The following is a 17,410-nucleotide window of genomic DNA, read 5'->3' on the forward strand; positions in this document are numbered from 1 at the left end:
AAAACTTACGCGGGTAGGCTGACGTTGAATTGGCGGATGACAATAGCTGTTGCTGCTGAGACTGGGCATTGGCGGAGGCCGTCGAGGATGAAGCCGCTCCCGAGGGCACTGCCCTCTGGCGGCGGCAAATGCAAAGCACCACAGTGGCGACAGAGGCGCACAGCGCCAGCAAAGTTCCGACGGCCACCGCAGCAAACATGGCGACGCTCATCCCCAGGATGGTTCCGGAGTCATTTCCTGTAACAGGTGAAGAGGGCAAGGAAGCACGTCCTGAAGGTCTCATTAATGAATTCTGAATTAATTGATTAAAGCGATAATGCGCTAAGGATGACGGCACTGCAAGCAACAATTTCGATGAATGCACTGAATTTAAAAGGTCGAATCACTTCCTATCGACTGGTGTTTTTTTTTTTCGCGACAAATTAATATTTAAAATCAAATGCTATCGTTATGAATTGTTCAGGGTGTATTCAGAATAACTTTTTCATCAATTGTCTATACCTCAAGCATTAAAAAAATCTTATCCGAGAAAAATCATAAAGCTTTCAGATTTGAGTTACAGGCAAACATTAACAAGGGTAACCAGAGTGTGCTCTGGATATGTCAATAAATATGAAAAATCTGAGAAAATACGACAATGAAATTATTTTATATGTGATACAGGACAAAGAAAACAGATTAAAATCTATAAGTTGCAATAAAATTTAAGGTGATGGCATTTGATGAAGTACTGTCTACTTTTTAGAAAATAATTCTTATTTAAGATGCAGGGAAATATTGGTTAACTTCTACTATATAATATAAAATGAAAAACAAAGTAATATTTTATTCAATAGGTAATTTGCTTACTGGTTATATATTAGGTTATTTACTATAGGTTAGTGTGATATCCGCGATGAAAAAGATAAACTTTTCGAAATTGAGATAAATGCAAGTGATTAAAAAGTGTTTCCTTTATATTCAAATAAAATTCAAGACTGAAACAGTTATCCGAGGCATTAAAGGAAGGCATCTGACGAAATACTAACGACATAAGGAAAAAAATGAGGTGAATTCTCAATTTCCATAAATTTTGATAAAGGTTACTCTATGAATTCAGAAAAAAATCAAGACGATAGCATTACAGAACTCATTGAATAGGTGAATCTGAAAAAAGCGATGTAAATTCTGCAACAATGACAACATAATAAGTATAAGAAAATAAATAATATGATGCAAGAAAATGCATGCTTAGTGGTTACAAAATTTCGAGAGAAAATTTTCTTGTTTCAGATGCAGGGATATATTGGAAAACATCTACTATAATATACAAAAAAATTATATTTCATTCAATAGCTAATTCGTTTATTTGTTATTTATTAGGTTATTTATAGTAGGTTAGGGTGAAATCCACCATGAAAAAAAATTATTTGCCTTACCTGACATGGGAACCTGGATATCCCTATCGTCAACTTCTGCAATAATGACAACATAATAAGTATAAGATAATAAATAATATGGTGCAAGAAAATGCATGCTCAGTGCTTACAAAACTACTCGAGAAAATTTTCTTATTTCATATGCAGGGAAATATTGGAAAACTACTACTATAATAAAGGAAATAAAAAAATAAAAAAATTATATTTTACTTCAATAGGTAGATCGTTAACTTGTTATATATTAGGTTATTTATAATAGGTCAGGATGAAATCCACAATGAAAAAAATCATTTGCCTTACCTGGGATGGGAACCTGGACATCCCTATCGTCAACTTCTGCAATAATGACAACATAATAACTATAAGATAATATATAAAATGGTGCAAGAAAATGCATGCTCAGTGCTTACAAAATTACTCGAGAAAATTTTCTTATTTCATATGCAGGGAAATATTGGAAAACTGCTACTATAATATAGAAAATAAAAAATAACAAAAATACATTTTATTCAATAGGTAATTTGTTTACGTGTTATATATTAGGTTATTTATAATAGGTTACGGTGAAATCCGCCATGAAAAAAAAATTATTTGCTTACCTGAGATGGGAACCTGGATATCCCTATCGTCAACTTCAGCAATAATGACAACATAATAACTATAATATAATAAATAATATGATGCGAGAAAATGCATGCTCAGTGCTTACAAAATTACTAGAGAAAATTTTCTCATTTCATACGCAGGGAAATATTGGAAAAAATATACTATAATATAGAAAATAAAAAATAACAAAAATATATTTTATTCAATAGGTAATTTGTTTACTCGTTATATATTAGGTTATTTATAACAGGTAATGGTTAAATCCGCGATGAAAAAAATCATATGCCTTACCTGAGGTTGTAACCTGGACATTAGGGCGGATCGGAAAAATCGATTTTTTTCAAATCCATCTGGCCCATTGAAAAAAAGTTGTGGGACCGATCAAAAATAAGGCCTGAAAAATTTGAGACCTGTAGGTGAACCCCTGACCCTCGCTCAAATGCAATTTAGGGGGGGAAGGTCGAAATTCGAAAAATATAGTATTTTATGGTCATTTCCTATAGATTTTGCCGAGTTACTGTCCTTCTAAGACAAAAATTTCGTGCATTTTGACGTATCTGCCACCGTTTAGCCACAAAATGCCTAATTTGAGTCCGCGCCCGCGGAGATAATATTCCAACGCCCACGCAGCGTCGCGGATACAAGAGCCGCCGGCCGATCCCCTCCCCTCCCCGCTCACTTCTACCCCTCCCACGCCTCCAATACAGCAAAATGCATTCCGCGTATACTGCTAGGAGGTCATTTATCTTTGATAATATAAATCGGAAGATGGTAGAAGGTAATAAAGGAAGTTTAGTGAGACGATTTGTCCCTTATTAGGCGCCTCGTCGGGGTTAAACAAATCGATGTTACCAACTTTTAGAGAAGTGATGAAATATTTTTTGATCCGAGAACGCAGGAAAGGAGCCTACGGTCTATGAAAAGGCCTCTCGAGTGGCTATAAAGGTGTGCGAACTATGGTGACCCTTCCCTTCCATTATGTGTGTGACTAAATGATTTAGCGGTACAAAAGGAAGTACCAAAACTTACGGAAAATGCGAATAGGCCAAACGTAGGGTTTTTGCTTAAGTACAAACCTGAAGCACTTTGGAAAGAACATTTGAAATTATGCGATATTTTTGCGTGTAAGTGCAAGAAGGAGCATAATGTTCCCCCCAATGAATAAGTATGTTGAGAGAACAGCGGACGAAACTAAAGATGATGGCTGCAGAATTGAGTCTTAAAGAAACTCGACAACTGAGGAAAAAAAAGAGAATCGCCGGAGAGTGTTGAGTCAACATCGTCAATTCTTGTATGGGAAAATAGTATCAAAAATTTTCTTCATCAATTCATCCGAAGAAAATTAAACTGAAGAGATATCATCCGATTTTTATCTCTACTTTCCTCATCAAATAAAAATTCTGGACTAAACTCAAACTGGAACTTCTGCGAGGAAAATGCGTCTGCCAAATGTGATAGAGGTATATGCAAGAACCAAGAAACAGCAATGATCGTCCCCGCAACTTAAGTTGACGCAAAAATCATAACTTCGTAAGAAATATCCAAGGTAGTTTGCAAGAATTACTTACGTAGACAGAAAAAGATGCTAATTATTGTGAATACGAAAAGAGAGGTATCAAAGGGTGTCATCAAAGGGCTACATTTTTATGGAGTGAAAGACTATACTTTTGTCTGATGAAAAAAGGCATGAGCACTTATCAATCCAAGTTTAGAGGGGAATGTGTGATGTTAGTTGAAGAAACAGGGTCCCACTTTTGGGTTCGCCTCCCCAGTCGTAGGATTAGCAAAAGTTATAAAATCTGCGATTCTCGATTCCTTTCCGAGTGAAAATTAGATACACGAAAATAAAAAGGATTTGAATGCGATGGTGAATACCGCCCAAAAAGGAGGCATCATCCCTATGCTACAAGCATAATTCCAACATCCCTTGCTATGTGAGTAAACTCTTCTCGGGATTCCCACCGGGTTAATTTTTCCATAATGGCAAACGTTTCAAGCTTCGACTCGGGACTCATCATCAGGGATAAATTTCGTTGAATCCCGAGAAGAGTTTACTCACATCATTCGCCGGGAAAGTATCAAATCATATTTCATCCCTTACAGAGGTCTATTTGCTAATTGCACTAATTTGACTTAGATTTGCGGCATAAATATTGGGAGGGCATTCTAAGGACCGAATTTGCGTTGTTGCAAGTATTTGTTTGGCGGCCGATCCGAGATTTTTTAAAGTGCTGGATTTTAATATCAACTTTACGGACTACTCGCTGATGACATATTGGAGAGAGACCACAGTACCTCCGGCTACATCTGACCTTAGGGCTGTGGATTTTCAAAAATCTGTTGATGAACTTTCAGATTTGAAGTTAAATATTTCTTTTTGTTATAGATACGGACGAGAGATTCGTGAAGTTATTCACAAAAACTTTGTTGACAACAGCAAAAGACGAGGAATGACACTGATATAAGAAATACAGATTGGAAAGCAGGTAATTGAAAAATTCTTTCGTGATTGTTCATCCACAGACGATACTGAAACATTAAATATTTAGACTAACGAAGTAAGACGCACTTGGTGTGAATTTTGGTGCATTTGGCGCGTGGGAGAAGCTTGCGGGGAGGGGACGCGAGCGGCTTTCGCCCAAAATCCATTTAATCATATCTGTCGGACAAAACCGAAATTGGAGCGCATATCCGAAGGTAGCACACCTTTATAGCCACTCGAGAGGCCTTTTCATGGACCGTAGGCTCCTTTCCTGCGTTCTCGGATCAAAAAATATTTCATCACTTCTCTAAAAGTTGGTAACATCGATTTGTTTAACCCCGACGAGGCGCCTAATAAGGGACAAGTCGTCTCACTAAGCTTCCTTTATTACCTTCTACCATCTTCCGATTTATATTATCAAAGATAAATGACCTCCTATCAGTATGCGCGGGATGCATTTTGCTGTATTGGAGGCGTGGGAGGGGTAGAAGGGAGCGGGGAGGGGAGGGGATCGGCCGGCGGCTCTTGTATCCGCGACGCTGCGTGGGCGTTGGAATATTATCTCCGCGGGCGCGGACTCAAATTAGGCATTTTGTGGCTAAACGGTGGCAGATACGTCAAAATGCACGAAATTTTTGTCTTAGAAGGACAGTAACTCGGCAAAATCTATAGGAAATGACCATAAAATACTATATTTTTCGAATTTCGACCTTCCCCCCCTAAATTGCATTTGAGCGAGGGTCAGGGGTTCACCTACAGGTCTCAAATTTTTCAGGCCTTATTTTTGATCGGTCCCACAACTTTTTTTCAACGGGCCAAATGGATTTGAAAAAAATCGATTTTTCCGATTCGCCCTACTGGACATCCCTATCGTCAACTTCTGCAATAATGACAATATAATAAGTATTAGATAATAAATAATATGATGCAAGAAAATGCATGCTCAGTCCTTACAAAATTTCGAGAAAAAAATTTCTTATTTCAGATGCAGGGAAACATCTACTATAATATAGAAAATAAAAAATAACAAAATTTTATTTTAATTCAAGAGGTAATTGTTTGCTTGCTATATACTAGGTTATATTTAATAGGTCAGGATGAAATCCGAGATGAAAAAAATCATTTGCCTTACCTGAGATTCGAACCTGGACCTCCCTATTGTCAACTATGTATGCTACCAGTGGCACCACGACCGTAACTTATCTGAGACACGGGTTCGTATCCTCGTAAAGCCAAATGATTTTTTTCACGGTGGTTTTTCACCCTTGGTGCGACTAACTTTGAAACTATGCGCGTGACAACGTCTAATGTAAATTGTTGCATGCAGTGCTAATACTCAATAGGGATGGAATAAGGCTAAGGGTTAGGTTCGTGACACTTACGTGTACAGCTGTTGCTAGCCTCTTCGTCTGACCCGTCAAAGCAGTGGTTGACACCATCACACACGAGGTCGTTGTCAACGCAGAACTCTTTCAGCGTGCACCTGAAGTCCTTGCATGCATGCTCTGTAACGAGAAGAATAACGTGTATGATAGGGAGGACAAAAAGTCACCGTGAGAAAAATACATAATCTAAACGCTAGTACACTAGGTTAAGAATCGTAGTATCTAGGAAAAATTAAAATTGTTTTATAACCGTCAACATTATTTTTTTATTCAATAATAATTTTATTAGCCCCTACATTTAGATTTCACAGCTGAATAACAAAGAGAGGGAGCCGCTCCATGTATGTAAGGATTAAAGAACTACAAAGGGCGACCAATAACAAACAGTTTAAACTCTCCTCCATCGCCGACCATGCATGGTCGGAACCTGGCCACGACATCCAATTTGAGGAAAAGAAACTTTTAGTTAAGGGGAGCCGATACTTTCCAAGACAAATCAGGGAAGCAATAGAAATTCAAAAAACACCATTGAATTTCTATAGATAAGATGGATACTTCCTTCACAGCGCCTGGAAAAGAGTCATCAAAAAGAGAGCCAATCATAGAGAAGCGCCCAGTCAGACAGCCAATCACAGTGCAGCTCCTATCCAGCCTACGGTATATAAGCGAGGCAGAAACCATGGCACACCGATCGCACACGCGGCAGGAAAAGCAGAGGAATTCCGGCGTCCTCCAGAATGTATACACGCCGATGCGCGATCCCCTCTTCAGTGAAAAGAAACTTGCGATTTGCACCAGGCACGCAGTAAGGAAAAGGGGTTACCTGCTGCCCAGGAAGACCACGCCTGCAGTCCAGCCTGAAACGGGATTGCTTAAACACATCACAGAAGAAGAAATGGAAGACACGAGGCCCAGGAAGAACAAGGCACCGGGCGACGACGGCATCCGGACCCTACACCTCCAGAAAGGCCAACGTGCATTCCACTCCTGAACAACATCTTCAACGCCTCGCTCGCCCTCGGGTACTACCCGCAGGCTTGGCAGAAAATGACGATGGTCATGATTCCCAAGCCTGGAAAGGACAGCACCAAGGCAGAAAATTACAGAAAATTAGGAAAATGGTTCGAGAGGATCGTCGGCCGAAGATTGACGGACCTACTGGAGAGTAATAGAGGACTACCGCAGCTCCAGTACGGGTTCCGACCACACAGATGCACCACGGACCCTCTGACACTCCTGACCAGCACAGCCGAGGAAGCCAGTAACAGGAACCAATACACGGCAGCATTATTCCTGGACATAGAGAGGGCATTCGACAGCGTGTGGCACGACGGTCTAATGTACAAGCTAGAGAATCTGCCCGGGACGGAGCCGGACATCCTGAGGCTCATCAACTGTTTCCTGAGAAACAGAAATGCGAAGGTGAGAGTCGCATCGCAGCTCTCTTCCGCATTACCACTACGAGCAGGTGTCCCTCAGGGCATCTTGCTGTCCCCCCTGCTCTTCTCGCTGTACTGCCACGACATTCCCACTAATAACCGACGCACAGTGGGCCAAAATCCAAAAAAGCTGGCCAAAAGTCGAAAAATGAAGTTATTGCAAATCAACCAAAAACAGTTGATATTCATTATTAAGTATGTACTCTATAAGATAGGATACCATACAGAGCATGGAATACGTTAATATAATTTTTACAGCTGTTTAAAGTAGAGCATGTCGGAGTGATTTTAGCGACCAAATTTTTTCCGTTGAAAATAGCTAAATTTGTAGCTTCATTACAGTGTCGTTGTTACGAATATTGGTTTCAATGTATTTTTATCCATAAAATTGGTCTTCATAAAATGAATATGGACAGTGTTTGTTTGATTTTACTTGTTAATTCATATTTTTATAATTTTTCAAAAACTGTGTTGATTTTTCATTGAATTTCATTTTTAACGGCAATTATCGTTTGTATATACATCAGAATACACGGAGTTATTTGCACTGTGAGATAGACAAAAGCATATAGAATAATGTCCAGAATGCAGTTTTTGCGATAACTTGCGATCCTAATTTTAACAACCATATTTCTGTGAATCCACCCCGGCCGCACGGTCCACTGTGGCGGCCACGAAACGGCGGCGGGACTAAGCGAAGAAAGGATGTGATATCCGTGCATAAAGACTACGGAATACTAAAAGTCCAATGACATTTGTCACTTGAATACATATTTTATGAATAATTGTCATATTGATTTTGCACGTTATACTGTAAATGGCTAAATTCAACGAACATCTTGTCTCAAATAACAATTTCTTGCTATATTGGTCACTGGCAATTCTACGATTAGGTCATTGGAAGGTTCCTCGGCAGAGTTATGGCTAAAATATATTTGAAAGGATTTTCTCAGAATTTCGGATTTCCCTAAAGCATCATGGGCAGGCTGCGGTCGAGGGGTTTAGGAAGGTCATGCACGTGCAGCGACAGGCGCCCACGCCGAATGGTTGAGGATTTGCGACCCTCCGTACTTACTGGCCCGACAATGCTGGTTTTACAACCTTACCAGTAATGACTCTTTTCTACTTCCCCTAATTCATCGGTAGCTATCCCATGTTATGCTTATTACACTTTTTTGTCTCTTTTTGCCGACCCTTACCGCCACTTGTTCCGACAAATGGAATTCTTAGTTAGGGTTTTTCGGTTGTTTTTGCGTACCACATCCATCAGTTGTCCTAGAGAGAGTGTCGAGTGAACATCCACTATAACACTGGATTGATCTGTTCAACGTCAGAAGCGCTTTAAAAGAGGATATAGTTACCTACTCGTTCCTGGGAACCAAAGCCTCCTTGCACCCGCCTCCGTTTCGTTGTGACTTCAATAAGTGTTCGTCGCATCCATCGAAAAAGATTTTACTTTCCATTGTAGCGAGAAGCAGTTCGAAGTTAAGAAAAATTTTTAAAATGATTCCTAGTTGTAGTCCGCAATTTTTTTTTTGCTACCCATGTAAGAATGATGATAGTTCGGTTTTCGATGGAACTGATTACCTGATATTTTTTAATGTCTTTTTGATTCAAGTTTTTGACAGTGAAATTATTAGCTAGTATTTCTTCAATATTAAAATTATAAATTATTATAGTCTCTGCCACTGGTTTAAATTTATGTTGCATTGCACTTAACTACTTATTATTTGCGGTGACTTTATGGTATGTACCCTTATCTGACGGTTTTACCCTTGGGTCTTCGCGCGGAGGCCGCGTGCGGACGGTAATAAACCTAACAGTTCGCGCGCTTTCCTAGCCCTTTTCACTCGGCGGCTGCCCACTTGTGTCCCCAGATTTGTTCTTTTACTTTGAACACGTGCAAATTTTTCCAATCTAGAAATTTAATTTTCCCAAAATAAGCCGTCTAAGCGATTGGCTCGCTCATTTCTAGCCGAGTCAGTTTCCTTTCAGTATTCCTTGTCGAATTGCCGAAGGACGTCCACAGAGTAGTTGCTCAGTTATGGATACAACAACAGAGACTAGTCAAGATTTACATAGTGTCGTCTTGGCAAATAGAGAGGGAACTATTCACAAAGTTTTTATGCATGGAGCGGGAATCGTGAAATATGACATTCTTCCTATTGGGCAGCTTTCCGAAGAGGCATTGGAAGCCCGACACAAGGACTAGAACATTAGAAGATTAGAACAAATCGGGTAAAACATACCAGAAAAGTTGACTTTTTGACTCAAAATATACCTTAAGCACAACTATATGATAGCTTTAACGTTGTTAGCAGTAGAAAAAATTCTATTTTTCCCTTGATATTTCCTGAGCAGAAGATAGGCGTGCCCCTGTAGAGTTTGCTTCCCGCATCACATTCGCCTATTTTAATTGTTATCGCCCTTCTAAACAACCTTTTGGCCTACATAATCCTAAATAAGTTAAATTGCACATTTACAATACACAATTTGTAAAATGTTTCGTTAATTTACTAATAACTTAGACTCTAGCGACTTTTGGCCAGCTTTTTTCTATTCTAGCCCACTGTGCGACGTAGGAGGGCCCAAAAAGTGGAAGTTATTCAATACGCTGACGACACTGCCCTATGGAGCACATCCCCGCAGGCCGACAAAGCAGTGAAGAAAGTCCAGACCATGCTCTTCCGGCTAGAGAGATGGTTCAAGGACTGGAGAACCCGGCCCAACCCAAAGAAGACACAGCTGATTATCATCAAGCCCGCGACGAAGAGGCACTTCGACAACCATAGTGTCACCCTATGGGACCAAGAGATCCACCGCTCCGACACCGCATCGTACCTGGGGACTCTAATCGACCAAAACCTTAATTTCAGGAAGCATGTCCACAACGTATGGTCGAGATGCAACAGACGAAGTAACTTAATCCGCGCAGTAAGAGCGCGAGGTCTCAGAACAGTGCGGCCTGCTCCTATACAAGGCCTTTTTAGGCCTGTCATGGAGTACGCCGCGCTGGCTGTGCTCCCGACCGGTAATGCCCTAAGAAAATACGCCGACCTTGAAGACGAGTTTTACGTCAGATTTCCTGTAGCACCCTAGAACGAAGCCTCGAAGGGTATACGAATTAAATTATTGCGAACCTCTCCTCCACAGGCTCTGCCGACTAAGTAGCAACGCGGCAAAGCGGATCTCCGTGCACAACCATAGGCTCTTCGAGGACATCATGCTTCCGTCTAAGGGGGTCATCATCAAAAGAAAAAGGAAGAAGCTCTACTCTGCCCCCCGGATCATCAACGATTACATGCACCTCTACCACCGGGACGCCGTAATGCCGCACACACTGACGATTCGACCAGCCATCCCAGCCCCCGAGACATTAACCGTCTTTCCTGGACTCCCACTGGTGCGGAGGAAGAAGAAAAGGAAGAGGACGCCAAAGAAGATCGACGTTCCAAGTAACCCCCCCCCCATTGTGCCCCACAGTGCGTCCCCTACAAATGGCAGATAGAGCAAAGACAGCAAAGACACTACAGACTCCAGTGAAAATGCCAGTGATATGTATCCCCACCCAGTGACTTCCAGTGACGGGTATCAGACCCATCCCAGTGATATATATTTATTTATTTTATTTATTGTCTATTTATTTATTGAGAGTATATTTTTTGTTAAGTTACCACCGTAATCTACCTTGGCACCTTGGTGACTATTGTGTTGAGTTTATTGTATATATTTATTGTACCGTGGTGGCCTGACGGTGCTTTTACGGGTTTCCCACCTACTTAGGGCAAATGCCGGGCCAACACCACTCCTGTACCAGTGAAAAATCCCCAGTAACGCTGAAGAGGCGCAAGGCTATACTAGCTTCACAAGCTGTTGTTATTGTTTCAAATTTTATGTTATTGTCACTTGCTCGTGAAATAAACGATTGTTGAACTTGAACTGAAACAGCCGACACCTTTGACCTGAAGACTCTGGCAGGATAGCCAGCGAAACTGTTGTCTACAAACAATCTGACGCGGAAGATAACCCTGAAGAAATGCAGAGATCAAAGAGAAGGAGGTTTAGGTGGTGTCCAAGGTCATAGGACCACCTGGTCTCCGAGGTCATGGGATGGAGCCATCATCAGATAACAAAAATGTATGCCAATATAGGCTGCATTTTTCGGGTTTCACCGCGTCGTGGTTGCGTTGGGGACAACAGTTTCTCCTGAATTCCAGCAGGCGTCTTCCGGTTGAAGTGATTATGCCATGTTTTGGCCGCCGTTATATAGGCAGCCCAGTGGTGTATGTTCACCCTGATTGGTCGCCTTGCGGTCAATAGCATAGTGGTATGGGGCGAAGAGTCTCATCCACGTACTGTGGAGTTGGTAGATATCCTCTCGATTGAAATTATGAGGATGTTTAGATATTTCAATCGCCTCTCGGATGATCCTCGGAAAATATCGGGATTCTCTGGCGATGACTTTTGTTTCTTCCCAGTTAATGTCGTGTCCAGGTTCACTCAGAATATTCTCAGCCACAGCCGACAGAATACACGGCATAATCACTTCGACCTGAAGACGCCTGCTGGAATACAGGAGAAACTGTTGTCCCCAACGCAACCACGACGCGGTGAAACCCGGAAAATGCAGCCAGCGCACCGCGGAAGCCTTCGCACCAAAAATGTACGCCACAAAAATAAAATAATAACGTGTGGAATTTCAAAAAATTACATCAAAATAAATGCACAATTATTTCTTGTGAGAAAAGCCAATCTTTGGAAAGTCTTAACATTTTATTTGAGGATTGAATTTTTTTAATTTTAGCGGGAAGTAACTGATATATCTTTGGTCCCATGTAAAAAAAAAACGTTTACATACTGTTACCTTGGTCTTTTTGTTATTACTAATGACTCACTCCTTAAATTACATTTACATTCATCAAATCCACTCGGCACATTGCCACTTCTGGCATAAAACAATTTTAGAGCCTCAAACAATGGAAATGAAAGATCATAAGTATAACTATTCATAATAATTTCTATAAATAGCTAATCTTTTTGGAAATTTGTTACATTCATAACAAAAAGAAAGTTGTTTTTTCAGACATAGTGAGTGACTGTTACAAAAATTATCCGTTGACAATGCATTTAGTAAGCTTTGGAACAGCACGACTTAATTCTAAGTCATTCTGCGTGGAAGTACCCAAATCCTTTCTAGAAGTATAATAGGAAGCGTTTAGTGAACGCTTTTGCTCTTATAAATGCTTCACAGATATGAGGATAATTTTTCTCCTAGCATTTTATTCAATTTCTCGCCATTCACGCGGTTTTTCTTAACTCGCTTCGCCTGTTAGTCTGTTTCATCAATGGATTCTTGTAATTGATATTTAAACCCCTTTTCATTGTCGGATCGGCTTGAAATTGAGCACACTTTCTTTCTTTTGATGACAGTACAATATATAAAATCAGACATTTAAATTTTCGTTCCATAGTTCTCAAGTTAGTTAACCAAAAATGCAATATGGATAAATAGTTTTAAATTTTCTCAATAGATGGCGTTGGTTCTACATTTTCTGGCTGAAATTTCTTCGAAGAACAATTCCGGTATCATGTTGTAGATACATCATCAGGTGCCAGATCATGATTACTCATAGGTAACTACGTAACTAAACCCAGGTTGTCCATTACACGTTTAGAATAAACCTTTCTAAGAGTAATACTTTAATTTTCCATTATGGAATGATGTCACACAGGAAAGCCCAAGGCTATTAGCAGTGATTAAGTTCATCAAATAGTACCTCCTAAATGCGTACGAGATTTGAGTGATACTTTTTGCTCTTTGCAATTAATGTAATCATCTTGGGAATTTTCCCATACGGAATAATAATTAAAAAGCTGAAGAATCACTCAACATCAATGGCCTCTGAATGGGAGTTATTGCATCATTTCTGAGTCGGTATGCGGAACGGCGTGGATGTAGACGGTTTTAGCTAGCCCCTGTGACAGTTTACATTCGAAGAGTTTTTTTTGACCTCTTCGATTTTTGAAATGGCTGATATTCGAGAACATCGTGCAGCGTTGAAATTTTGCTCTCTGTTCAGTAAAATTGAGTCGGACACGGTTTACTATGTTGTCTACAGCTAATAAAGAACACGCATTAAAAATAACTCAAGTGCACGAATGATATTGACAATTCAAACGCGGCAACATGTCGATGGAAGACATTCAACGCCCGGATCGGCCTTCCAGGTCCAAAACTGATGAAAATATGGGGAAAAAATATGAAAAAAATATGGAAAAAAATCTTAATCTTGTGTACGAGGATAAGAGGCATACTATTGATGGACTCCCTGAACAATCTGGTAATTCGTGGAGTGCATTACAGCGAATTTTAGCTGAAGATCAGCAATTGAGACGTATCGCGGCGAAATTCATCCCCTTGGTTGTTGTCTCCTGATAGAAAGTGGCACGTGTTGCTGATTGCCGCGATTTGAGGTTTTGGTAAAAAAAATTGCATGATACAGCTTCCTCGCCCACCCTACTCACCAGATCTAGCACCTTTTGAGTTCCTTTTGTTCAACCAGAAGAAAATGGTGGTGAAAGGTAAATGCTTTGGTCATATTACGGAGATGAAAGTAAAATCGAAGGCGGCGCTGCAAGGCATCGGAAACGACGAGTACTAAAGGCTTTTCGATTAGTGGAAAAAACATTTCAAACAATGTATCAGGGTAAATGGAGAGTGGGTACTTCGAAGGTGAATAACGTTTGTAAGATAAAAAATTAAATTTTGTATTAAAAAAATTGTGTCCAGTTATTTTTGGGTCCACCCTAGTTTAAGTAAAGCCTGAATCACACGATCATTTTCTTTCGTCGCGGAAAGTGATCACTAGAGCGATCACTAGAGTGATCATTTCTCTGAATCACACGGTCCCTCCCGCCATCGCTTTTCGCATCACTTTCGATATCACAGCTCGTTGTCATAGGGCCCGCATAACGAAAATATATCGCGTGTTTGTTTATCTATGTCGTTCCCACGACTATCAAACGTTGCGCTGCAATCGCTCCATACGGGAATGCGTTCTGATTGGCTGATATGGGGTTTTAGTGACGTTTTTAGCGACGGAAAAAGCGACCGGACGAGTGATGAAAAATAGTGATGGGAATCCTCATTGGGATCGTGATCGCGAAAAACAATTGCCGACGACGATCATTTGCGAGTGATCACTCTAGTGATCGCGATAGTGATCACTAGGAAATGATGGATAAAATGATCGTGTGATTCAGGATTAACATTAGAATCGCTGAACTTTCCTACCCCACCAAAACCGCGGCATGGGACTTTTTTTGTTCCAATGACAAAATACGTTGATCCTGTCATGTTTAAGTATAATTGACGGTTTTTTTGTGGTTTGTGTGAACAAAACACGTGTTTAGGTAATTTTTAAAACGTTTTATTAAGTATGACTAGGAATACAGTAAAATTATTTTGACGTGTTGGTTGCAAGCTCAGACCTGCAGACGCGCCAGGTAGAGGTGACGCGGCCGGCGCTGCGTGAGTAGGCGGCCGGCGCAGTGCACAGATTATTCCCTTTTGCGCTTCTAACTGGCAGAATAACGGTATCTGTGCATCGATCCCCTTCGTAATAAACTGTTATTATGCTAAATACAAAATAAGTGTACAAAAAAAACTGAAATTGTATGTTTTCCCCATGCGGGACAAAAAAGTCCCATCCCGCGGATCTAGTTAAATCGTCGTTTTTCTCGCGAACCAAACATTGTACAATATTTTCGATATCACCATTCGAAAGAACATAAAAAATGAGTAAAAGTCAGTGAATTTCAAAGGGATCAAACCACTAGTACATGAATGACAAACATTTGCAAAGGGCGATGGGACAAAAAAGTCCCGTCCGCGGTTCTAGTGTTAAGTGTGTTTCGAAGGAGACAGGAGTTGTGGATGAGGGAGTACTCAGTGGGGAGGGGACGTTGAAAACAGTGATAGACAGTTGTGTAGCCAGGAATTTCGTCCGGGGGGGTCCAAAACCAGGGCTAAAATTTTTTGAAAAACATGGTACTCAGTAATGGGTTTTACACTAATTTTAACACTTTTCATAATCGAAAAAACTTCATTTGTTTAATAAATATTTTGTAAATTCATGATTTTTCAATATTTTGTTTTATGGAGGAAAAATAATTGTGTTTTTACATTTTGGATGGGGGGTGCAGATCCCCTTAATTCCACTCTTCGCTACGCCACTGGTGATAGAGGTTAAAATGTTAGGTCAACGAGGGAGAGCATAAAAAATGAGTAAAAGTCAGTAAATTTCAAAGGGATCAAACCACTAGCACATGAATGGCAAACATTTGCATAGGGCGATGGGGCAAAAAAGTCCCGTCCGCGGTTCTAGTGTTAAGAAAGACGCTGGAGACGGGCAGAACGACGACAATGAAGCCCAGGAGAGAGATACACGGGACGATAGAAGGGGAATTCGGAATCGTGATCGTCCTCCGTCCTGGAGGGCGAAGGAGCGTGGAAATAATGACGGGAGCAGAAGGGGGCGTTAGCGTCTGTTGTAATGGCCGCTAGCGCAGACGGATGGATGCGGCAATGCAATGGCGAAGCAACGGATGTCTACAGGGTAAGTGGGGGTGTTCACATAAACAAGGGGCTAAACGAAGGAGATAACGAGAGGCTAGAACCCAAAGGACCGTAACATAACTTAACGGATTCGATCCGTAATGTTTACGAAAGAGGTTGGGTATTGGAAAGTTGGAGTAACAAGAGGGCGAACGCCAACTGCGTAGCAAATAACGTAAAATCAAATGTACATCTGGTAAATAATTTTGTACGATGTTTTCCCAGAACTAATATTCATCTCTGGGAAGGCGGTGGTAATGATCGAAGCCTAATGTGATCAAAAAAATTATTGGAATAAGTGGTTCATTACCTTAGGATTCAATAACTTACTAGAATGAAGGCGGAAAAGAATAGGATATAGGATACGAGATGTGTCTAGAAAATAACGCTAATATAAGTAAAAAAAAATATATTTATTCATCTGCATAAATGTTTTTGCCTTCAAAATCGATTATATTAGTTATAATATGCGTTGCATAGGCGGATCTACGGGGGGGGGGGGGGGGGGGCACGTGCCCCCCAGACCCTTAAAAAATATGGAAGATTTTAATACGGTCCCATTATCATTGCGTTCGTTTTGTATTACGAGGTATCCTTGTGCCCCTCCCAGAACAAAATCCTGGATACGGCCTTGCTTGTGAAAGCCCCCCCCCCCAGAAAGAAATCCTGGATCCGCCCCTGATCTGTTGTGTCACCGCTTCTTCCAATTCTCAAAACACTTCTCAAACTTTATCTTTGGGATAACCATTATCTCTGTCAGCGATTTCTTTTTATGTCATTCATGCTTGTAAATCGATGGCTCTATAAGGTTCTCTTTATTTTTGGAAGCAGGAAAAAGTCACACGGAGCCATACCTAGTGAATACGGAGGCTGGGGAATCTTTACAGAATTATTTTAGGCCAAAAATTTACGAGAAAGCAATGAAGTGTGAGTCGAAAATTGGTGAGACCAAATAGTACGTCTAACCTCAGCGGCTGCCACAGACAAAGTAAAAATGAATACAGTTGAAATTTTTTTTCATACTTCAGAGGCATAAAAATAATATAAGAAATTTGACAGTCGGACCTTCCTTACTAAAAATTTATTTCCCGTTTTTTTCTGAAAATTTCTTGTAAATAATGGAAATGTCGTAGAAGTAAAAATTTCACCTTGTGCATGATTCTGTACGATTTTTTCCAGAATTAAGAAATCTTTCTCCAGCAGAACTTGGCAATAAATCAATTCACAAAGTATATATTCGTAGGATTCCACTAAAAACATTTAATTAACAACCAATGTTTCAACTACAAGGCGGTTTTAATGACACTAACCCAAATATTTAACCCGGAGGTGAGTATGGTTAGGCAAGGGTAAAGGGCTACCCTTACTAAGCTATGGACGCATAATTATCATAATATCAAGCATTTTCGATAGTACGGCCTTTTCTATTGTATTTGCCACCTCTCTCTTCGAGAATTTCTGAT

The 17,410-nt window shown here is 40.4% G+C and overlaps 1 protein-coding gene across 3 annotated transcripts in view; it reads right to left on the reverse strand.

The window, feature by feature from the left end:
* LOC124168831 (neuropilin and tolloid-like protein 2) overlaps positions 1–17,410 on the reverse strand; it is a 172,540-nt gene that overhangs the window by 32,173 nt on the left and 122,957 nt on the right. Inside the window, exons 3-6 of one of the 3 annotated variants that reach the window (XM_046547162.1) lie at positions 5,889–6,011; positions 1,719–1,754; positions 1,419–1,454; positions 10–237 (exon numbers count right to left, since the gene is read on the reverse strand). In XM_046547162.1, the coding sequence (XP_046403118.1) occupies positions 10–237; positions 1,419–1,454; positions 1,719–1,754; positions 5,889–6,011 (423 nt within the window). Of the gene's footprint in view, positions 1–9; positions 271–1,418; positions 1,455–1,718; positions 1,755–5,888; positions 6,012–17,410 lie in introns of all 3 variants that reach the window. The other 2 variants (XM_046547164.1, XM_046547163.1) reach the window with 2 other exon arrangements.

This window comes from Ischnura elegans, chromosome 12, assembly GCF_921293095.1.
Source record: "Ischnura elegans chromosome 12, ioIscEleg1.1, whole genome shotgun sequence".
In the NCBI taxonomy this organism is placed as follows: Eukaryota; Metazoa; Arthropoda; class Insecta; order Odonata; family Coenagrionidae; genus Ischnura; species Ischnura elegans.